The following is a 25,123-nucleotide window of genomic DNA, read 5'->3' on the forward strand; positions in this document are numbered from 1 at the left end:
GGGTCTCTGCCAAAAATATATGTATATTTGGAAGTTCTAAGTCATTTTCTAGCAAAAAATACAGATTTTTAACTTTGTAAGTAGCCAGTGTCAGAAAAAGGCTTAGGCATAAAGGGGTAAATAACATGTTATACTTACCTGTTCTGTGGAATGGTTTTGCACAGAGCAGCCCCAATCCTCTTCTCATGTCCCCCACCGGTGCTCCTGGCTCTCATTCACCCCCCCTCGTTAAGAATTTGACAGCAGCGGGAGCCAGTGGAGGGGAGACAGACGCTGCTCTCATGCACAGTGCTGGATCAGGAATGATCTCAAGTTATTATAGGGGGGAGGCAGGGACATGGTTTTATCTGTGGCACAGAAGAATTTTTTTACCCTAATGCATAGAATTTAAAACCTATTCAGGCTTTAGAACCACTTTAAATTATAATCTTTATATTTGACTTGTGCTAACACTGGGTTTAAATATGCAGCAAGATCATAAATTATCTTGTGCTTGTTGTTTTCCTGTTTGTTGGAGGTTCGGGTCATGTGGATTATTACCTTTGCTAGCATAACCAAACTCAACGTGTATTTAAATTGGTGATGGGAGGGGCAGAATAGAGATATTAACAATTGCTGACCGCCCTATAGCAGTAGTTTTACTGCTACAGGGCCGCACAACTGTGCACAGGATTATATATATATATATATATATATATATATATAATTATACCATACCGTGTGTATGTACAGTGGGTACGGAAAGTATTCAGACCCCCTTAAATTTTTCACTCTTTGTTATATTGCAGCCATTTGCTAAAATCATTTAAGTTCATTCTTCTTCCTCATGAATGTACACATAGCACCCCATACTGACAGAAAAACACAGAATTGTTGACATTGTTGCAGATTTATTAAAAAAGAAAAACTGAAATATCACATGGCCCTAAGTATTCAGACCCTTTGCTGTGACACACATATATTTAACTCAGGTGCTTTCCATTTCTTCTGATCATCCTTGAGATGGTTCTACACCTTCATTTGAGTCCAGCTGTGTTTGATTATACTGATTGGACTTGATTAGGAAAGCCACACACCTGTCTATATAAGACCTTCCAGATCACAATGCATGTCAGAGCAAATGAGAATCATGAGGTCAAAGGAACTGCCTGAAGAGCTCAGATACAGAATTGTGGCAAGGCACAGATCTGGCCAAGGTTACAAAAAGATTTCTGCTGCACTTAAGGTTCCTAAGAGCACAATGGCCTCCATAATCCTTAAATGGAAGACATTTGAGACGACCAGAACCCTTCCTAGAGCTGGCCGTCCGGCCAAACTGAGCAATCGGGGGAGAAGAGCCTTGGGGTGAGAGGTAAAGAAGAACCCAAAGATCACTGTGGCTGAGCTCCAGAGATGCAGTCAGGAGATGGGAGAAAGTTGTAGAAAGTCAACCATCACTGCAGCCCTCCACCAGTCGGGGTTATGGCAGAGTGGCCCGACGGAAGCCTCTCCTCAGTGTAAGACACATGAAAGCCCGCATGGAGTTTGCTAAAAAACACCTGAAGGACTCCAAGATGGTGAGAAATAAGATTCTCTGGTCTGATGGGACCAAAATAGAACTTTTTGGCCTTAATTCTAAGCGGTATGTGTGGAGAAAACCAGGCACTGCTCATCACCTGTCCAATACAGTCCCAACAGTGAAGCATGGTGGTGGCAGCATCATGCTGTGGGGGTGTTTTTCAGCTGCAGGGACAGGACGACTGGTTGCAATCGAGGGAAAGATGAATGCGGCCAAGTACAGGGATATCCTGGACAAAAACCTTCTCCAGAGTGCTCTGGACCTCAGACTGGGCCGAAGGTTTACCTTCCAACAAGACAATGACCCTAAGCACACAGCTAAAATAACGAAGGAGTGGCTTCACAACTCCGTGACTGTTCTTGAATGGCCCAGCCAGAGCCCTAACTTAAACCCAATTGAGCATCTCTGGAGAGACCTAAAAATGGCTGTCCACCAACGTTTACCATCCAACCTGACAGAACTGGAGAGGATCTGCAAGGAGGAATGGCAGAGGATCCCCAAATCCAGGTGTGAAAGACTTGTTGCATCTTTCCCAAAAAGACTCCTGGCTGTATTAGATCAAAAGGGGGCTTCTACTAAATACTGAGCAAAGGGTCTGAATACTTAGGACCATGTGATATTTCAGTTTTTCTATTTTAATAAATCTGCAACATTGTCAACAATTCTGTGTTTTTCTGTCAGTATGGGGTGCTATGTGTACATTCATGAGGAAGAAGAATGAACTTAAATGATTTTAGCAAATGGCTGCAATATAACAAAGAGTGAAAAATTTAAGGGGGTCTGAATACTTTCCGTACCCACTGTATATACATACATATGATAGTTAGTCTGGCTGTAGAAATACAGTCCATCTAGTTCAACCAACCGAGGGGGGAAAAAAAATTCTATATGGAGGGATGCATAGATAGAAATATCTATCTATATATATTCCTAATTATAGGCAATCAATACCCACAGTTGATCCAGAGGAGGGCAAAAAAAAAACAAAGTATGATCCGGTTTGCTTCAGCAGGGGAAAAAAAATTCCTTCCTGATCTCCCGAGAGGCAATCAGATATTCCCTGGATCAACTTTACCTATAAATATCAGTACCCATTTATATTATGTACACCCAGGAAAGAATCCAGGACTTTTTTAAAACTTTCTACTGAGCTGGCCAGAACCAGTAATTATGCAATTCCAACTGCAGGGGGCGCGCACATACCACCAGCGGGGCCGCTTCAGCTGTGATTCTTCATAGCAGAAGCAGATCCGTAGGTGCCAGGCACTCAATGTCCTCTGGCACCCTCCAATCGTCAGCATTTGGGGGTTTAAACTTCTATTCAGGCCTAAAATGGCCTGAAATTTTTACCCACTGTCTGTCTGCCACATATCCGCTTTACTGCTACAGGGCGGCAGCTCTGTGCAGGATCACTTCTATATAGATGATCCTGCACTTCTGCCTGCGGGTGACATGCGCCGCTTCTGCTATGAGTGTTGACGGCAGAAGCTGATTTGTAGGTGCCTGGTACTGGATGTCTGCCGGCACCCACTGATTGGCTTGTGCTGCAGTGAATTGCAGCATAGGTGGGGTGGTTGGCACGCTGATAATGTTACCAGGTACAAGATTAGCACAGAGTGGCTGTCCTGCCGCAGTATATGTACGGTGGGCGGTCCCCAAGCGGTTAACCTGTAGACATGGTCCAATACCAAGAGATTCTCAGCAACCCCTCCCCCCCCCCAAAAAAAAACAATTGCCCACTCTAAATTCAAAATAAAAAAGTTGCTGGATTCAGATTTGGCTTGTTTTTATTTTCTGATTTGTCTAATTGTCACATTGTTTTAGTGTAGCGCACACAATCATTTGACTGTTCTGTAATGTCTGTGTTTTTTTTTTTTTCTTTTTAGGATAATTGGGATGATGAGGAAGCAGAAAAGGCCGAGGGTCAGACAGAGCCCCAGAAAGCAGGTAAGGCATTGGGGGGTAATGGGCCATTTCGGTGAGCTTATGCAATACTATGCGGAAATATGTAAAAGGTAAAAAGCGCTCCTATTGGTTTTTACTTCACATTTTATGAATTACCCATCATTCCCTGCAGCCAGTCTGAGCAGGCCTTAGAGTCCTTCCTAGGTGGGTCCACAGCCTGAACTGTATACACCAGTAATGGCGAACCTTTTTGAGCCGAGTGCCCAAACTTCATCACAAAACCAACTTATTTTTTTTTCAAAGTGCCAACACTGCAATTAGGCTACGTTCACATGTGGGCGCAGCAGTTCACGGGCAGAATCACCGCGATCCGGAAATCATTGCAAATTGCGGGACGTCAGTGCGTTGCCCGTGATTTGCCATGGCTCCCCAAACGCTGTGCGATGTTGCCGCGATTTCCGCCTGCCGAATCACGGTAACTTTGCGCAAACAGAATCGCGGGACGCATGATGCACAAAAGAAGCTCTTGTACCTTTTTTGGGCGTCATGCGTCCCGCAATTGTTTGCGCGATGTTACCGCGATTCGGCAGGCGGAAATCACAGCAACATTGCACATCGTTTGGGGTGCCATTGCAAATCACGGGCATCGCACAGGCGTCCCGCGATTTGCAATGATTTCCGGATTGCGGGCAGAATCGCGGTGATTCTGCCCTGATCCGTTGCGCCCACATGTGAACGTAGCCTTTAACTGTAGACACCCAGCCACGCAGGTGAGGAACGCACACTCCAAGAGGGATTGTAGTCATTTCAGCACTCACCCGGCTCCGGCGTCCAGTGTCAGTGCGCCTGGCAGCAGCTTCTCCTTTTGTTGGTGCCTTTGATCACCCTTCTAACCCTGGCGTCCTCTCGGCACCGTCCTCTTGCTCCTCTCTGGCTGGTTCAACTCGAGGGGCTGTTGTGGCTTGGGCTTCCTCTCCCTCCTAAACCACCTCAGCCTCCTCTCACCCTTGTTCTCCCTTCTCTCTCAGCCCTTTTTTTTTTTTTTTTTTTTTTTTTTCCGGGCTCCAGGCTTTCCCTCCCCTTTTTTTACAGGGCATGCTGATGCTAAAAAGGAGCCATAGTCTTCCGGGACTAAATGTCCCATGGTGCACTTGTCCTGGCTCCTCATTGGTCCCTGGCTTTAGCCAATGGGGAGGCAGAAGGAATCGGAGTAGGCGGCGATCCCTTCAAGCACTGCTTTGTCCCTGTCCCCACGCTGCTTGCACACTGACAGCCCGCGCTCCCTTCTCCCCTTGTCGCAGTGCGGGCAGTGGTGGCGGCTCTCGTGTGCCCACAGAGAGGGCTCTCCGTGCCAGCTGTGGCACGGGTGCCATAGGTTCGCCATCACTGGTATACACGCTGTGGGAAAATGGGGAAGTAAAATGTTCCCCGTTTGAATGTTGAGGGTATGCGCAGGTAAAGCGGAACTTAAGTCTCGCTTTCAAAAACTACGAGCAGGCAGGCTGTACTCGAATAAAATAAACCTACCTACCTGCTCGCAGTGGTCTTTGGAATGTACCCTCCGCTGTGCTTGTGTGCTGGGATAACTGCACTCATGCGCAGGAGTGGCATCATCCCTCGCCGGCCAGTGAAGATGACTGCAGCCTGATACCTGGAAGATGCCAGCAAGGGACGTTGGACTGTTAGAGGGAAGTATCACGGAGTTGATTGTGTTATGTGCAACAATTCCTGGCTTGTTAAAGGATAAGTTCACCTTTCATAACATGCTACATGTTACCGCCACATTCAGGGTGTAGCATGTTATGAATGCACCGGTCACCCCCTCACTGAATCTCCACTGTGACAGCAGATTGGTGATCTTCTCCCCATGTCTGTTGCCACAAATCAAGAAAGATGCCACTGTGCGGTGCTCTGCCCACCTCACTCCTTCACAGTCCTCTGTGAATAGAAAACTACAAAGTCCAGCAGCCTTTGCATCACTGTGGTTGGTCATTGATTCTTCCTGTCAGTGTTATCGGTTTACTCGTACGGGATGTACGGGCACACAAATACACTGACAGATCCGCAGAAGACCTGCATGGCACCAGTGATCTGCTAATCACTGGTGCAATGCTTTATGCGATCCTGCAACAGCAAATTATAAATGCACATTTTTTACCTGCAAAAACGTGCATTTTTATTTTTTTATTTCTATTTTTTTTAAAGTGAACTTCTCCTTTTAACCTCCCTGGCGGTCTGATTATGTCAGGATTTCTGTGCTAAAAGCGGTACATTGTTTTGCATGGAAATCTGTTTTATATTTTAAGAGCCCATTCACATTAGCGCGACTTGTCAGCCTGACAAGTCGCGGTCGGTCGCAGTCCATTGAGTAGTACAGGACCCGTTCTAATAGGAGCGACACAAGTCGCTCCGACTTAAAAAAAGGGTCCTGTACTACTTTTGGGCGACTTGCATAGACTTCCATTATGTGAAGTCCCTGCAAGTCGCGCCAAAGTGGCGGTGCATGCGACTTCACAGGTCGCCCCCCGAAGTTGTGTTGCCTCAGTATGAACCGGCTCTTAAACTCACCTTCCCCTGCGATTCCCCCGCCGTAGTCCCGCTGCCCTCTCGCTGTGTGCTCGGCAGATGCTGGCACCTGTCTCGGGTTCCCTTGCCTGCAAGCGTTGTGAAGCAGGGGGGTGGAACCGGCGGCAAATTGAAAAATGTACATACACCAAATAACATGATAGAAAGCTGTGATTGGATTACACTGTATCATCCCATTTCACCACAGGATTTCACATGGTGACTTTTCCAGTGCCCTGCCTGTGCTTTTCCCGTTCTTTGTGCCTGGAAAATAGAGAACGACCATGGCGTCCAAAAAGCATTCTTTGTGAAAAAGCGCTTTTAGACGAACTGGAAAACAATGACAGCGAAACGGAGTTACTTGAAGAACTGAGCGATGGTGATTGGTGGGAAAATTGGTCATCCGGTACGGAAAGTGACGACAGCGACAATTCTGATGTCTCTTTCTGGCACATCGCTTGTGGAATTTGGGAAGAATATCAAATGATTCTTCAAAATTTCCAACAGCGATCGCAGGGAAGGTGAGTTTTAAAATGTATAATGTTACCGCTTTTAGCACAGAAATCCTGACATAATCAGACCACCAGGGAGGTTAATCATGTATGACTGAAATTGTTTTAAGAGGTATGACCAAAGCTTTTTTGGTCATACTTCCCATGTGGGTCAAAGGAGTGCCCTTGTGCTCTCCTTTTAAAATAGAATCAGCTGGTAGCATACTAAAGTCTGCTGACATCACAGAGCTGCTCCAGACTAGGGTTCACCGATCCGATATTGGGATCGGATATCGGCGCCGATACTGCCACAATAGCTGGATCGGGGGATCGGTAAAATTAACCGATCCACGGGCCAATCCGGTTTTGCGGAGTCCTGGCTCAGCCGTCACTTGCACGGAGCCACCGATATGCGGGCCGATCCGGTTTTGCTGAGTCCTGGCTCAGCCGTCACTTGCACGGAGCCACCGATCCACGGGCCGATCCGGTTTTGCTGAGTCCTGGCTCAGCCGTCACTTGCACGGAGCCGCCGATCCGGTTTTGCTGAGTACTGGCTCAGCTGTCACTTACTTGCACGGAGCCGCCGATCCATGGGCCGATGCGGTTTTGCGGAGTCCCGGCTCAGCTGTCCCTTACTTGGTGTAGTAGTAGTATGGGATGGGAGCCGCTACTTCCTGTATAGGTCCGGTTTACAGGCGGAGTGATATCAGATGCACTCCGCCTGTGAATGGAATACACAATGCCAGATATCGGGACAAGAAAAGTCGGATCGGTGCACCCCTGCTCCAGACTCTCTGGAGGGATCCCGACAATAATATCTGGATCCACCCAGATGACTTGCAGGCAGCTGGCTCAACCTTTCAGCATGCCGCTTAGACCCTGAGCCTGTCATTCCCGTCCCCTCCGCATACCGGTGCTCTAGTGAGCGCTGAAGGGGGCAGAGCTGCTGTGACTGACAATCATCTCTCTCTGCCCTAAGAATTGCCCTAAGCAGACCGATAGCTGAGCGATCAGCAATTATGTGTTCGCTCAATTCTCAGGCTTAGAGCCAGCAAGGGACAGCAGGTAGGTACGTTTTTTTTGTATTTTTAATTTTTTATATTCCCTCCCCACTTCCTTAATCTGGGACTTGCATCTTAAAATGTATTCATTTTATTTATTTTTTTTCATTTGTAGAAACTAAAATTAGCGACAAAAAGAAGTTGAATGAAAAAATTAAAGAAAAAGAAAGGAATCTGAAAAAGAAACAAGAAGAACTTAAAAAAAGGGTGAGCAAATAGGCACTGCTTGTTTGTAGAAAAGATGAAGTCCGTTTTGGAGCCATAGCGGGTTTTTTCTTGGTCGACCACTTTGATGTAGTTTCTCACACCTGCTTATGGACTTTCTGTGGGTTCATAGCAAAACCCTGATCATCTATTATCGTCACCAGTTTTCTTGTATACTGCCTGTGTATTTTGTACTAATTTTGTGCTACCCAGCAATGTCTTTATTTTTTGTTTGATGTTCAAAATCTTAATAAAAAAAATTAGACACAGAAATCTGTTTTGGACATTTCCTGTGTCTGGAGGTGTCATAGATTCAGATTGTGCTTCTGTGTTCAGATAGAGGAGCCTGAAGCTGAAGAATTGTCACCGGAGGAGCAACTAGCAGAGAAACTGCGACTAAAGAAACTGCAAGAGGAAGCTGACCTGGAGTTAGCAAAAGAAGCTTTTGGTAAATAGTTAATATTTTTTTTTTCTTTTCTATTAATATCCAGTGATTTGATATCTGATATTGATAGTGTCAAACGTATTTGATTTTGTAAAGGGGGGGGTGAAAAAAATAAAAATAATAAATATATATATATATATATATATATATATATATATTTATATTACTTTTGATGTCTTTACATAAAAACTGGATAGCATCTGCTTCTAAATTTTTTGATGCAGTTCTATCTTTTTTTGTAAAAAAAAAAAAAAAAAATGATATATATATATATATATATATATATATATATATATATATATATATAGTAAAAAAAAAAAAGATAGAACTGCATCAAAAAATTTAGAAGCAGATGCTATCCAGTTTTTATGTAAAGACATCAAAAGTTATATATATTTTTTCACCCCCCCCCCCCCCCCCACACTTTTTTTTTGGAGGTATTTGGTCACCTGGATTTTTATTTTTTGCACAAAGCAAAAAAAAAAAACAAACCAATATTTTTTGCTTTCTGCCTCTTAATTTTTTGATGCAGTTCTATCTTTTTTTTTTTTTTTTTTTACAAAAAAAATGATATATAAATATATATAAAAATTTAGAGGCAGAAAGCAAAAAATACTTTTTTTTTTTTTGCTTTGTGAAAAAAAAAATCCAGAGGTGACCAAATACCTCCAAAAAAGGGGGGGGGGGATGAAAAATATATATATATATAACTTTTGATGTCTTTACATAAAAACTGGATAGCATCTGCTTCTAAATTTTTTGATGCAGTTCTATCTTTTTGTTTTTTTTTTTTTTTACAAAAAAAATTATATTTTTGATATATTCTATATATCATTTTTTTGTAAAAAAAAAAAAAAAAATAGAACTGCATCAAAAAATTTAGAAGCAGAAAGCAAAAAAATTTTTTTTTTTTTTCTTTGTGCAAAAAATAAAAACCCAGAGGTGACCAAAAAAGGAATCTATTTAATTTGGGTACACGGTTCACACGACTGCGCAATTGTCAGTTAGAGAAAGGAAACTCTTAATGTTTTTTTTCCCCCCCTGCAAAGTAAATGCATAATGTGCTAGTATACATCGCATACTAGCACATTATGTGACACTTAGGTGCAACGAAGCGGACTCCGGCTGTATTACTGGCCAGAGCCGCGTGACGCATGCACGCGGGAGCCGCCAGTCACGGCACAGGGTTCTGAAAAAATGTCACGGGCGGCCGTTTCTTCAGAGCGCATGCGCCGATGACGTCATCAGCTGCATGCAATGTAAATATCTCCTAAACGGTGCAAGTTCATGGGAGATATTTACTGTGCCTAGAGGTAAGCCTTAATAAAGGCTTATCTATAGGTAAAAGTCATCAAAGTGGGTTTACAACCACTTTATAAAGTAACGCAGTGCCTTAGCGCAGAAAATGACCTGGTCATGAAAGGGGGTAAATCTTCCGGAGCTGAAGTGGTTAACTATATCCAACTCATGTAAACAGTATATACCAATGTGCATAGTGTGCAAGTACATCGTTTTTTTTCAAGAAATACAATAAAAAGTGCAATGTGTAAACACACAACTTCATATAAATCTTATATAAAAGTCCCGTACCATAATGGTTCAATACTCCTGCAAAAGAGATAATATAATATACATATTACATACATCAGGGCTTGACAAATTTTCCTGAAATCTAGGAGCCAGCTAAAAAAGTTAGGAGCCATTTTCTTTTTTTTTTTTTTAAAAACTAACAAGCTTTATTTAATAAAACGGATACTAAATTTACACATAAATAGGACTAGAACCCCACTCCTCTATAGCGTAATTGGATGGAAACAGACTGTCTCTTTCCATCCGATGCCATCTGATCCGATCCACGGGATGGATAGAAAATAGAACCACCATCCATCTGTTTTTGGAGGACAGGATCAGATGGCGGCAGATTACCGCTCCATAGAGGAGAATGAAGGGTCCGATCCGGTCTGCCTGAAAAACTGACAGGCGGACCTGATCAGACAGCCCGTGTGAAAGGGGCCTCCGGCTGTGGCATGGCGAGTAAAAAAAAAAAATAATATATATATATATATATATATATATATATATATATATATATATATATATATATATATATATATATATATATATATATATATATATATATATATATATTTTTTTTTTAATAATAATTGAAAAAAAAAAGAGACAATATTATTTTTTTTTTAATAATTAAAAAAAGAAAAATTATTCTTTATTTTTTTTTTAAATTTAAAAAATAAATTAATAACCACACTTCCTATCCACTTACCTTTAAGCAAAGGTAACTGGACAGGGAGATGAAGCCTGCAAAAACTTCCCTCTCATCTCCTCTTAGGAAAGAGATGGGAATGCATTAACCGGCAGTGAAAACAGTCATTACTCCCGGCCACCACAAGAGGGCGCCAGTTCCCCAGCGCCTCTCATCTCACAAAAGAAGGCCGAAAAGCCGTGGCCTCAATTTTTGGACGGCGCGGAAGTCCGTGCACTCAGGGAGGAGGTGGGGACGCAAAAGGGACAGGACACCTCCTGCAGGGCACCCCAGGTCGCTAATTCTAGTTACATAAGCGATCTGGCACCCGGGGTTTGTCGAGCCCTGACATACATATTATATTCTAAAACACAAAATCTTATGTGCATTCTTCAAAAATTCTTCCTAGTGTTCACCAAATTTGTGTTCTCCAACATCACAAATATGAGGTAAACTCACCAGAGCACATTGCTGGTAATATAAACCAGCTGATAGCACATGAAACTGTAAAGCTGGGTTCACATAATGCAGCGATTCATAGCAGGGGGTCCGGTGCGTCCCTGTTCACCGATTCAGGTCTGAATTTTTGCCTGAATTCGCACCTAAATCAGAACCAAAAATGCACAGGACCCTTTTTAAATGGGGACCCCAGCCACCCCCAGAGAGGTGTGAACCGGCTGCATTGAGAGCCAGTCACTCTCTGCTGTCATGCAAATTGGATTGGGGGAACCCACATCGGATTCGCATATGTGTGAACCCAGCCTAAGGGCTCTTTCACACGGTCCGCCTCCGTAGGCGCATCCGTGCTTCTCAGCGGGGATCGATCCCCGCTGAGCCGGCGGATGACAGCTCCGTCTTCACTTGCAGTGCGGAGAGGGAGGTGTCACAGCCCCCGCTGCTCTCTATGGGGAATCTGATCAGAGCGGACTGCCTGTCCGCTCTCATCCGATCCGATCCCAAGGACGGATGGAAAATAGGGTTTCCATCCGTCCGGATTTCACGGACAGGATCAGATGCGGTTGTCAGCGGACATGTCACCGCTGACATCCGCTGCTCCATAGGGCTGAATGGGGCATCCGATCATATCCGCCTAAAAAACTGACAGGCGGATCTGATCGGACCGCCCGTGTGAAAGAGCGTTAAGAGGAGGAGATTCGTGAAGCTGCAAATCGTTACTCCCAAAGACCTCTTAAAAATGATCATTTAATATAGCTCATTGTATCACATAGAGGTGGTAGAAAAACTATCTTAAAGCGGTACTATACTCCGCTTTTTACCTTTTTTACCTACAGGTAAACCTTATTATAGGCTTACCTGTAGGTAAAGGATTATATCTCCTAAACCTGCACAGTTTAGGAGATATTCGCCCTGAATGCAGCCGCTGACGCCAGCGACGCATGCGCTCTGAAGGTCCTTGCCTGAAAATGCGCACGGGAGTGACGTCATCACGGCTCCCACCACTCACAGGGCCGGAGCCGCTGAACCTGGAAGAGATGCCGAGGGAAGATTGCTGCCTCAGCGTTGTCCGGGCGACTGTCAGGGCTTCGTTCTAAGGCAAGTATTCCATAATGAGCTAGTAGCTTTTTTTTTTTTTTTTTTTTTTTGATACAACCGCTTTAACCACTTGAAGACCAGGCTTTTTTTTTTTTTTGCACTTTAAAGTTTAAATCAGTATTTTTAAATTATAATCCCCAAACATACATTTTATAAATTTATTTTTAGCAGGGACCCAAGGGAATAAAATGGCGATCGTTGCATTTTTTTTTTATGTCGCGGTATTTACGCAGCAGTTTTGCAAACGCAATTTTTTTTTTGGGCAAAAATACACTTTAATGAATTGGAAAAAAAAAAAACTACCTCAATTTTGTAAAATGTGAAGGATGTTAACGGCGAGTAAATGGATAACCTGATATGTCACACTTTAAATTTGCGCACGCTTGTAAAATAGCGTCAAACTTCGGTACTTTAAAAACTCCATAGGTGACGCTTTAAACGCCTTTACAGGTTACCTGTTTAGAGTTAGAGGAGGTCTAGCACTAGAATTATTGCTCTAGCGTTAGCGGCGAAACCTCACATGTGGTGCGAATACTGTTTACATATGCATGCGCTACCTACGTATACGTTTGCTTCTGCACAGAGCGATCGGGGCGCTTTAAAGTATTTTTCTCTTCTTTTTTTTATTTTTACACTTTTCCTTTTTAATTTTTTTTTTTTATTTATTTTTGTTAAATTTTTGTTCCTATTAAAGGCATGGAAACATCCCTTGTAATGGAAATAAGGATGACAGGTCCCCTCAAAAAGACCCCAAATCTATCCTTTACCTTTTAAAAGCAAAAGGTCCCAAAAACATTTTTTTGATTGTTTTTGTTTTAACAAAAGCAAACTTGACGACTTCAAGCCCAGACTGGAAGGGACGTTGCGCTGGTCCTTCAAGGCCATAGAGGCAATGAAAGCGGATCTACTCTTTCATTGCCTATGTGGCAAGCCGGCGGCACCTTCGGATCGTTTCTCAGGCGAACCGGCAGAAATGGTAAGTCTGAGAGGGGGGAGGAGGGGATAGGACCACCGCTTCTGAAAGGGCTCCAGCGGCTCATGAGCCTCTCGGAACACTTTTCACGAGCAAGCAAGCCAGCCACCGGCTGTAAGAAAGGATACCGGGGGTTCTGACTGATATCTTTAGCCGTAATCCCAAATAAACCACTTGCAAACTGCAATGTATTTAAACGTATTGCGGTTGGCAAGTGGGTTAAACTTTTTTTTATTTTCGTAAAATAATCCGAACACTCACATTTGCCTGTCTCCACTGACAGTATGCCGGTATAATCAAAAAGCCAAGTTGCTTCCGGCTGCAATTCCGACCCGCTAGTGCGATCCCAGTGTGCGTGGTGACTGCACGTCCAAGCCCCATCCTACGCGTTTTGTCACCCGACGTCCAGGGGCAGAAGCTTCCGCGCAGGGCGGGGCTTGGACATGACGTCGCCACGCACGCTGGGTTCGCACTCGCAGCTCGGCAAATGGTTAATCAGCTCTGGAGGTAGTTGGGTGTGAACAGACGGCGCCTGTAGAGAAGAGTGTGTCTGCTCTGCCAAAACACGGACACGGATGTGTTATCCACCTGCTCTGCTTCAATCAGGGGGAACTGTGAGCTGATCCCTTGCTGATCGGGATGGAATCCGCCCCATGTGAAAGGGGCCTTAACTGCTAGATCACTTCATTGTTGTGGAGTTTAACCACTTGCTGCAAAATCATGAACCTGTAAGTCATTCTGCTTCAAGTGGTTGTAGTGGGATGATATGCAGCTGCAGGCATCACCCCAGGAACCATTTTATTAGAGCCAACGGTCAGCTTTCTTGTAACGACAACCAATGCTGCTAGGCAGTCGTTGGATTATTATCACAAGCAGCAGGAGGGGACGTTCCCTCTCCCCCCCCCCCCCCCCCCAACCGCCTTCCATTGCTCCACCCGGGCTCTACAGTCCGGGAGACCCAAGCAACCAGCCGACAACCTCCAGAGGCCCAAAAAAGGTGCCGAAATCGGCTTTGATCCGGTCTCTGATGTGGTAACCCGGCAGCGGCGTCACTTCCGCTTCACTGGAGTCCTAAAGGCGCCAGTTTTAAAAATTTGAAAGTATTCAAAAACGCTGATCGTTTTTAATGCTTTCAAGTGCAAAGGAGGAGTTTGGGGTCCTATAGACCCCAGATCCCTCCATAAAGAGAACCTGTCACTGCTTATTGCTGTCACAAGAGATGCTTACATTCCTTGTGACGGCAATCAAAGTGATCAAAAAAATAAAGCGACGGTGTGAAAAAAAAAAAAGAAAAATGAAAGTGCCCCAGCCCTTAGAGCAAAAGTAATAATTCCAGGACTAGAACTCCAACTCTAAACGGGTAATCTGTAAAAAGTTTTTAAACAAAACCTATAGAGATTAAAAAGGAAGTAAACTGGCAGTTTTTTTTTTTTATGACCTACTAGCACATTATGTGAAACTTGCCTGCAAACAAACCCCTCGATTGATGCCTTGTACCCGCTGCAGGCCGCATCCATCTCCTCCCGTCTTCCTTCCGGGTTTGCGGACTCCAGCTGTGTGAGTGACCGGAGCCACGTGACGTCACACCCGCACATGCGTGGGGGAGCCACTGTTTACGGCACAGGAATCGGAAGGAACGGCATGGGCGGCCGTTCCTTTAGAACGCATGCACTGATGACGTTCTTGATTGCATTTATTCTAGACCTCTCCTAAACTGTGCCTGTTTGGGAGATATTTAAAGTACCTATAGGTACAAGTAATGGATCAGTGTTTACTTCCTCCCCCAGAGGTGTGGGGGGGGGGCACTCGTGAAGGGGAGCCCCAGAGGTGTGGGGGGGGCACTCGTGAAGGGGAGCCCCAGAGGAGTGGGGGGGCACTTGTGAAGGGGAGCCCCAGAGGAGCGGGGGGGGGCACTTGTGAAGGGGAGCCCCAGAGGAGCGGGGGGGCACTCGTGAAGGGGAGCCCCAGAGGAGCGGGGGGGCACTCGTGAAGGGGAGCCCCAGAGGAGCGGGGGGGCACTCGTGAAGGGGAGCCCCAGAGGAGCGGGGGGACACTCGTGAAGGGGAGCCCCAGAGGAGCGGGGGGACACTCGTGAAGGGGAGCCCCAGAGGAGCGGGGGGACACTCGTGAAGGGGAGCCCCAGAGGAGCGGGGGGACACTCGTGAAGGGGAGCCCCAGAGGAGCGGGGGGACACTCGTGAAGGGGAGCCCCAGAGGAGCGGGGGGACACTCGTGAAGGGGAGCCCCAGAAGAGCGGGGGGACACTCGTGAAGGGGAGCCCCAGAAGAGCTGTGGGGGGGGCACTCGTGAAGGGGAGCCCCAGAAGAGCTGGGGGGGGCACTCGGGAAGGGGAGCCCCAGAAGAGCTGGGGGGGGGCACTCGTGAAGGGGAGCCCCAGAGGAGCGGGGAGGCGCTCTGATGTGAAGGGGAGCCCCAGAGAAGCGGGGAGGCGCTCTGATGTGAAGGGGAGCCCCAGAGGAGCGGGGGGGCTCTGATGTGAAGGGGAGCCCCAGAGGAGCGGGGGGGCTCTGATGTGAAGGGGAGCCCCAGAGGTGCGGGGGGGCTCTGATGTGAATGAAGGGGAGCCCCAGAGGTGTGGGGGGGGGGGCTCTTATGTGAATGAAGGGGAGCCCCAGAGGTGTGGGGGGGGGGCTCTGATGTGAATGAAGGGGAGCCCCAGAGGTGTGGGGGGGCTCTGATGTGAATGAAGGGGGGTCCCAGAGGTGCAGGGGGGGCTCTGATGTGAATGAAGGGGGGTCCCAGAGGTGCAGGGGGGGCTCTGATGTGAATGAAGGGGAGCCCCAGAGGTGCAGGGGGGGCTCTGATGTGAATGAAGGGGAGCCCCAGAGGTGCAGGGGGGGCTCTGATGTGAATGAAGGGGAGCCCCAGAGGTGCAGGGGGGGCTCTGATGTGAATGAAGGGGAGCCCCAGAGGTGCAGGGGGGGCTCTGATGTGAATGAAGGGGAGCCCCAGAGGTGCAGGGGGGGCTCTGATGTGAATGAAGGGGAGCCCCAGAGGTGCAGGGGGGGCTCTGATGTGAATGAAGGGGAGCCCCAGAGGAGCGGGGGGGCTCTGATGTGAAGGGGAGCCCCAGAGGAGCGGGGGGGCTCTGATGTGAAGGGGAGCCCCAGAGGTGTGGGGGGGCTCTGATGTGAATGAAGGGGGGTCCCAGAGGTGTGGGGGGGCTCTGATGTGAATGAAGGGGGGTCCCAGAGGTGCAGGGGGGCTCTGATGTGAATGAAGGGGAGCCCCAGAGGTGCAGGGGGGGCTCTGATGTGAATGAAGGGGAGCCCCAGAGGTGCAGGGGGGGCTCTGATGTGAATGAAGGGGAGCCCCAGAGGTGCAGGGGGGGCTCTGATGTGAATGAAGGGGAGCCCCAGAGGTGCAGGGGGGGCTCTGATGTGAATGAAGGGGAGCCCCAGAGGTGCAGGGGGGCTCTGATGTGAATGAAGGGGAGTCCCAGAGGTGCAGGGGGGCTCTGATGTGAATGAAGAGGAGCCCCAGAGGTGCGGGGGTCTCTGATGAAGGAATGGAGTTGTGAAATTAAGGGGGCTTTTATTATATTTATTTTAGTATCCCTGCTCTGGATATACGAATCTGCTGTCACGATTTTAGGCTTTTTTTTTTGTGCCCAATAGCTGACATGGGCAGCAGGCTTAATGGTGTTTTTTTTTTTTCTGTTCTGGTTTTAAAAAGCTGATTGCACTTTATGTACCAAGAATACCTTTAAAAAGGCTTTGGCAGTGATTCAATGTTTTTTTTTTCCCATAGGTGTAACCAATGTCACTGGAATAGATGCCATGAATCCGTCCTCAAGAGATGACTTTACAGAATTCGGGAGGTTGTTGAAGGAGAAGATCACACAGTATGAGAAATCACTCTATTACCCAACCTTCCTAGAAGCACTATTGCGAGACATTTGCATCTCATGTACGTAAAAGTAGCATATCCTGGGCTGAGGTTAGCAGAATTGGAACTTTTTGGTGGGTAGTGGGCTTTGATCATGGCATGCACCAGCATATGTGCCCCTTGCCTGCCCATGAGAAGAACACGATGAAACAAACACAAAAGATTGCACTCACTTGTGCGCTGTATTCTTAGAGCAGGGGTCTCCAAACAGTCTAAATAAAGGGCCAGTTTACTGCCCTTCAAACCTTGGGGGAGGGGGCCAGACTGTGGCCAGCAGCAGTAGGAAATGCCACCCCAGTGGTGTGAGTAAACAATAGGCTTTGTGTTTAGTTGGGGGTAAAAAAAAACAAAATACGTAATTGGTGTCAGTGGGAGGAATAGTGCCCCATCATTGGTGTCAGTGGGAGGAATAGTGCCCCATCATTGGTATCAGTGGGAGGAATAGTGCCCCATCATTGGTATCAGTGGGAGGAATAGTGCCCCATCATTGGTGTCAGTGGGAGGAATAGTGCCCCATCATTGGTGTCAGTGGGAGGAATAGTGCCCCATCATTGGTGTCAGTGGGAGGAATAGTGCCCCATCATTGGTGTCAGTGGGAGTAATAGTGCCCCATCATTGGTGTCAGTGGGAGGAATAGTGCCCCATCATTCATGTCAGTGGGAGGAATAGTGTCCCATCATTCATGTCAGTGGGAGGAATAGTGCCCCATCATTGGTGTCAGTGGGAGGAATAGTGCCCCATCATTCATGTCAGCGGGAGCAATAGGGCCCCATCATTCATGTCAGTGGGAGGAATAGTGCCCCATCATTCATGTCAGTGGGAGGAATAGTGTCCCATCATTGGTGTCAGTGGGAGGAATAGTGCCCCATCATTCATGTCAGTGGGAAGAATAGTGTCCCATCATTGGTGTCAGTGGGAGAAATGGTGTCCCATCATTGGTGTCAGTGGGAGGAATAGTGCCCCATCATTGCTGTCAGTGGGAGGAATAGTGCCCCATCATTGGTATCAGTGGGAGGAATTATGCCCCATCATTGGTGTCAGTGGGAGGAATTGTGCCCCATCATTGGTATCAGTGGGAGGAATAGTGCCCCATCATTGGTATCAGTGGGAGGAATAGTGCCCCATCATTGGTGTCAGTGGGAGGAATGGTGCCCCATCATTGGTGTCAGTGGGAGGAATAGTGCCCCATCATTGGTATCAGTGGGAGGAATTATGCCCCATCATTGATATCAGTGGGAGGAATTATGCCCCATCATTGGTGTCAGTGGGAGGAATAGTGTCCCATCATTGGTGTCAGTGGGAGGAATAGTGCCCCATCATTGGTGTCAGTGGGAGGAATAGTGCCCCTTGGTGTCAGTGGGAGAAAGTGTCCCATCATTGTTGTCAGTGGAAGGAATCGTGCCACCGTCTCTGGTACCGGTGGCAAGAAAGGTGCCCCGTCTGGTGCCGGTGGCAGGGATGGTGCCCCAGGGGTTGGGTAAAGGCAAGCAGAGGGACACATCCGGCCCACAGGCCGCAGTTTAACGACCCCTGACCTAAGAGTGACCAGCCTGCTAACAGCCATGAGCACTGGAGAGTTGCTGGCACCAACCACATAGACTCATAAGGTGCAGACATTATTTACCCTGATAAACCAGCACTCTATCAAAATCAGCATGCCTTATTGTCAGGGGGTGGAGAAATAGGCAGCCACTCTGTGCTCATACAGGACAGCTCTTAACAAGAATTAAAAAAAAAGTTATATTTTCTGACTAGAATTACACAGGTTAAAGAAAACCGTGACCCCCAGCCCCCCCCCCCCCCGGTCCGGGAATAATTTGCCTATTTTGCATTTTTGTTTTATAAGTTATCGCATGTTTGTATATATTTTATGAAAAGTCCCTTTACTAACTGAGCGACTTGTCCTACAGTGGAAGTAGATGACTTGAAGAAAGTATCGAATACTCTAACAGTTCTGTGCAGCGAGAAACAGAAACAAGAAAAGGTGAGGCTTTAGTCAGATTTTATTTTGGGTCTTAACAGGGTTTCCATGACTCCTTTTTACAGGATTTTCCTGAATACATTTACTTCCCAGATTTAAACCCGACATAAGGGATACTTGAAGGCTGCTATTGCTGAGCTCTCCTGAAGATGCCAGCTGCCTGGCTGTCTTGCTTTTGCTTTAACCACTTTAAGACCGCCCCATAACAGTCTTACTGCTACAGGGCAGCTCTCCTCTGCAGAATCATGTGTGTGTGTACATATGGTGTATGTATATATATATATATATATATATATATATATATATATATATATATAAAATGTCTGAACCTCTGCCTGCAGGGGGTGCTCGTGCCGCCGGCAGTCCCCTTCTGCTGTGATTACCCACTTACCACCAGTATAACTTATACAGCGTCAAGGTGGCACTGCTGCGCTGGGTCACGTGCCTAGTAGGTAATCCAAGACTCCTGGTCTGGGGCGCGCATGCGCGCAAACTGTGGGCGGCTCCCTCTGTGATTATACACAGCAGGAGCTGATCTGCAGGTACTGCAGTCTCTGTCTGCCGGTACCCACCAATCCTTTGGTACGCAGGCCAGAACGGCAGTCTATGTAGACAAGGCAGATCGCCATTCTGTCAGGAGGGAAGGCATACAGTGTTCCTAGAAAGCAGGGACATGGAGGTCCGAAGTTGCATGACAAATCGCACAAGTGTGAATGGAACCTAAATGAATTTTAGTGCAACCCAACGCAATACACAATATTTGGTTAAATATAGAAGGAGGCTGTGTCAAGTAAAAAGAAAGCAAACATGTTGTCCATGTATGGGCAGTCTCAGGGGGTATACTCCCGCTCCCTGCTATAGGTACTCCGTTTTTTTTCTGCCTAGTCAGGAGTAAGGACCTGGTTCCTTGCTGGGATCTCTGGTCTTGGCAAATTTTTTTTTCGGATGAAAATTTCTCCTGGTTTTTTCCTGTGAGATCTACGATCAACTGCTGGACTGGGCGACGGGCTGAAAAATCTAGATCCAGTGTTTACCCTAGTCTGGCTGACGAGCGTGTGCAGACCTCAGCTCCGCGCTAGGTTGGCGGCGACATAGCCGCACTGGACAGGGGCTGGCCTGCGAGTTTAACGCCTCACGAGGTCACATACGACAGGGTCTCGGCCCAAGTCACAGTGTTCCTCCCATTTCGATGGCGAAGGGTTCTGTCTGGAGCGGTGCCTGTCTGGTTCCTGGTGTGGTGAGTGCTGTCCCCCCTCTTGGGGTGAACCTGGGCTCCTCCTTGGGACGGTCAGATGCCCGGGTTCCCCTGCTTCCCGTCTGTCGTCCTTCCCTCCTCTCCCACTGTGTGGGTGGTCTGGTCCAAAATCAAATTTCTTCATCAATTTCAATAATCCTATATTGATTGGTTTGCGCTAAAGTTATAGCGTCTACAAAATATGAAATATTTTTATGGCTTTTTTTTTTTTTTTCTAGTAATGACGGCGATCAGCGATTTTTAGTGGTACTGCGGCATTGCGGTGGACACATCGGACACCTGACACTTTTTGGGGACCAGTGACCATACAGTGATCAGTGCTAAAAAATATGCACTCACTGCACAAATGACACAGGGCAGGGAAGGGGTTAACAGGCGATCAAAGGGTTAAATGTGTCCCTAGGGAGTGCTTGCTAACTGTGGGGGAGGTGCTCTTACTGGAGGAAGCCAGAGATCTAGCAGAAACACAACATCTCTATCTTCTCCCCTGTCAGAACTGCGATCTGCCTTGTTTACATAGAGGCAGAACGGCTGTCTGCCTATCTGGAACAATCGCGAGTGGCCTGCTGATTGACTCCCCCTCTTTCCAGTCAGTGCCCAATTGCGCCTCCAGCGGGGGGATTAAAAAACCTTCCGGAGCTGAAGTGGTTAAATCTTATTTTGGTTAGAATTTTTTTGTTTCTTGTCTATTCTTTCACATTTCACACTGACCAATGCAACGTGACCGCATTGGTGTCTTATCATGCAAGTGTGGCTGTTCTAAGCAGATACTCCCCAACCTGGCCTATCATTCCTCAGACTGCTGACGCAGGACTGATAATGACAACCTGGAACGTGTGATAGAACTTGAGTAGTTCTTTATGTTGGCATCCCAACCCCTTGCGTGGGCAGATTGGACGCCTTACTGTCCTCTTTAACCACTTTACCACCGGAGGATTTTGCTGTCTTCCGTCCAGGCCACTTTTTGCGATTCGGCGCTGTGCGACTTCAACTGACAATTGCGCGGTCGTGCGACGCCGTACCCAAACGAAATTTACGTCCTTTTTTTCCCCACAAACAGAGCTTTCTTTTGGTGGTATTTGATCACCTGTGCGATTTTTACTTTTTGCGCTATAAACAAAAAAAGAGCGTTTATTTTGAAAAATAACAATATTTTTAACATTTTTTTATATGAAATTCCCCCCAAAAAAGATGTAAAAACCAATTTTTTAAAAAATTTTTGGCCAATTTGTTTTCTGCTACCTATGTTTGGTAAAAAAAAATCGCAAAAAGCGTATTTTGATTGGTTTGCGAAAAAGTTATTGCGTTTACTAACAAAGGGAAAGATTTCTGTCATTTTTGGTGTTTTTTTTTTTTTAACGCGTAATGGCGACGATCTGCGATTTTTTTTTTTTTTTTTTTTTTTTTTTTTTTTTTTGTGGGACTGCGACATTGCGGCAGACAGATCGGACCCTTGACTGACATTTTTGACACTTTTGGGGGTACCAGTGACATTACTGCAGTAATCAGTGCTATATATATGCACTGTTACTGTAAAAATGACACTGGCAGGGAAGGGGTTAATTTTATTGGAGAGGGAGGGGTTAATGTATGCCTGGTGCTTACTGACGTGTAGGGGGGGAGGTGACTGAGTCATGGACAGATCGGATGTCCAGCTATGCTGAACAGTCCGATCTGTCACTATGGAGATCCGCCCGCTTGTGTTTACACAGGCGGGCGGATCTCCACAATAGATCCCCGGCGATCAGGGCAGAGCAGCGGCCATCGCCGCTGCTCCTCCCCTGGCCCGACTCCCGCTGTGAATGAAAACAGCGGGAGCGAGCCTCCGGCAGCGCGCAAGCGCCGCCCAGAAGGGGGAGTGTCTGACGACGTTAATACTACGTCGTCAGACGATAACGAGCCACTCTGCCGCAGTAGTATTACCGTACTCAGACGGCAAGTGGTTAAACAATCAGACTGTTCCTTTATTGTAATAAACAAAGACCTGTTAGAAAGTCATGACAAAGCACATCTCAGGTGTGTAAGCAAAACTGTACAAATGGATACAGCACATTCAATTTCTTGAAAAGGGAAAAAAAATCTAATAAGTCAGATAAGAGTACAAGTAGCAAAACATAAGATTAGGCGAGGGGCGTGACAGCCACCGACCGCTAAGTCGTCCATGCCTACCAGACCATATAACACTTTTTGGGACAATTCCTATTAACCGCTTTCTGTCCGCCTGCCGCAGTATAAGACAGCTGTTCCATTTTAGAATAATTTCTCTCTTGGAATAATAAAACCAATAATTAGGGTTTTAGTGCACCTAGGCCTCTGCACATCACCCGACTGTGACATCTTTAAATCGAATAAAAATAATTGTAGCAGAATTTTAGTAGTTCAGTAAATTATAACTAACCTGATATGTCTTTTTTTTTTTTATTAACTAGCAAAATAAAGCCAAGAAGAAGAAGAAAGGCGTTGTTCCTGGCGGAGGGCTGAAGGCCACCATGAAGGATGATCTATTAGATTATGGCGGCGTGGATGATGGATATCGAGAATTTGAAGATTTCATGTGACACTCGCATTAATGTTCACCACTCTGACTCAGAGCAATCTTCTCCCTTCTTCAAGACTCTGCCAAATGCTACAGTGGAAGAATTCAGTCCCTTCACCCAGCCTGCAAAATTGTGGTTGGGTGAATCCGGATACTACAGGGTTTAATAAGACCCATCCTCACCACCCTGCATACTTGCTCGTGCACTATATATCCCGGCCTGTGATCTCTTTCTGCTCTGATTGTGGCATGCATCTATTTGCTGTGCCATGTTGCAAACAGAGTGGCCTATTTTTGCTTCCTAGCCTCTGTCCTGCCCCCCCACATACAGGGAGAAATAGCGGCACACTCTTTCTCCAGCCCCTGCCCATATCACACTGCTACCTTTTTTTCTAGTTATATTAGGTTTTACATGCCATTGGCTGAGCCTTGTTACTGGTAAGAGCTCTGACTTGTGCTTTGACTTTCCTTATCACAGCACAGAGCTTTATCATCTGTTTAACATAAAAGACTTTAATCCACATGGGATTTTCTGACTGTGCAACCATGAAGACCCAGGAGAGGAGCGGCAACTGCCATTGATGCCCCAGACTTAGTCCTTGCAGAGAGAGAGACTTGAGCTGCCAGTGTTTTGATTGCCACATACAACGCCCATGCCGAGAGATCACAATTTTTTTCCTTTTTTTTTGGTTGGCTTGGTATTTATTTTAGGAGTTGATTTTTGTCAGCGTGATTCCAAGTTTGGTTAGATGCATTCTAACTCTTTGCTCAGAAGTGCACGGTCTGACCCCCTCTTTTTTCTTCTCAATCTTCATTTCTGCTCATTTAACAGATGAAGCTTTGCAAGCAGGTCCTTCCGTGGGAGAATTGTTATATTAACAATAAGACTGCAAAGGTTTGTTTTATAAGACAACTAATTTAATAAACTCATCCTTGTGACAAGGTGGCTGCTGTGCTTTCTCTGGTGCGTTTTTTTGACTGGTTGGCTTTTTTTTTTTGGCAGAGGCGATCTTAAAGCTAATTTTATGCTTAGACCTAAGGAGCGCGACCTCTATGTGAAGGGCCAATTTGGCAATTTTTTTTGTATCGGTATGGGAGGGGTTTGTTCGAAACGCGACGACTTTATCATGTAAAACTGACTTTTATGCAATGGTTTTGTTTTATTGTGAATGTTCCATACCAGTTCCCAAATAAATACTTTTATTCTCTGCAATCGCCTAAGTTTAAAACCTTGCTGCTGCCAGAATATTTGGAAAAGGTCACATGGCTAGGCTTCTCGGATGGGCTTTGTGACCCGGGACAAGACTACTGTCATCCATACTGCCACACTGCAAATGAGAAACGTCTACAAAGTGCAAACCATCATGGTGACCTTTTTTTTTTTTTTTTTCTGTTTATATAGTGGGGGGGGGGGGGAAATGATGTTGCCCAGGCATTTCAGTGTTGCTTCATGTACTCTTGGGAGGATGTGTTTGGGGTTGGGCTTCTATTAAGAGGACTGTATAGAGCAGTGAAAGGTGTTTTTTTGTTTTTTTTAAGTTCATGTGCATGTAGTGATCGACCGATATTGTTTTTTTTTGTTGCCGATATTCTGGCCATTTCATATCGGTATTATATTTTTTTTATCACCCTTGCATCCTCTGCACTTAAAAGCATTCAAAACGCCAAGTTTGGCTGTTTTGAATGCTGTCTTTTTTAATCTGGCTCCAGACAGTAGCTGGAAGTGATGTCATGACATCACTTCCGGGTTTTTACAGGGAGACCCAATCAGAGCCGAATGCGGCTTTGATCGCGTCTTTGGCAGCCTGGTTGTCCAGGTCTCCCGGTGGGACGGGAGACCTGGGCGAGCCGCGGGGAGGGGGGGCACGGGGGTGTCCCCTGTAATGACAGCCGAGCGGCTTCTCAGCCACATCGGTTGTCATTACAAGACAGCCAACCGTGGGCTATGGACGCTGGTACTGGGGTGATATCTCTAGCTGTAGTCATCACTCCAGTACAAGCACTTTTCGGCAATATCGGTCACCTTGGTGGCCGATTCCGATATATAGGGGAAAGTGCAGATCGGCCCTCGATTATATCGGCTTTGCCGATAATGGTCCATTACTAGTGTGAAGGCAGGCATCCCAATACTTTTGGTAATATAGTGTATAGTATCAGCTGCAAGACAGAAAGTAGTTCTTCATCCGCTGGCTCTATAACAGTGATGGTGAACCTTGGGACCCCAGATGTTTTGGAACTACATCTCCCATGATGCTCATGCACTCTGCAGTGTGGTTGAGCATCATGGGAAATGTAATTCCAAAACAATTGGGGGTGCCAAGGTTCGTCATCACTGGTATAGAGCCCGTGGATGAACTACTTTGTCTGGCAGCGGATACTATACACTATATTACCAAAAGTATTGGGGCACATGAACTTTAGAAA

General features: G+C 46.3%; 1 protein-coding gene across 1 annotated transcript in view; it reads left to right on the forward strand.

Moving 5' to 3' along the window:
* The window catches only part of EIF3J (eukaryotic translation initiation factor 3 subunit J), a 49,481-nt gene extending 25,840 nt beyond the window's left edge, over nt 1-23,641 (forward strand). The window contains exons 3-8 of the mRNA XM_082253185.1: nt 3,445-3,505; nt 7,696-7,787; nt 8,121-8,232; nt 16,790-16,948; nt 18,838-18,911; nt 22,593-23,641. Coding sequence (XP_082109311.1) covers nt 3,445-3,505; nt 7,696-7,787; nt 8,121-8,232; nt 16,790-16,948; nt 18,838-18,911; nt 22,593-22,721 — 627 coding nt within the window. The 3' untranslated portion in view covers nt 22,722-23,641. The remainder of the gene's footprint in view (nt 1-3,444; nt 3,506-7,695; nt 7,788-8,120; nt 8,233-16,789; nt 16,949-18,837; nt 18,912-22,592) is intronic.
* The last annotated feature ends 1,482 nt before the right edge of the window (nt 23,642-25,123 follow it).

Source organism: Pelophylax lessonae (genome assembly GCF_965119305.1).
Source record: "Pelophylax lessonae genome assembly, chromosome: 4".
Lineage (NCBI taxonomy): Eukaryota > Metazoa > Chordata > Amphibia > Anura > Ranidae > Pelophylax > Pelophylax lessonae.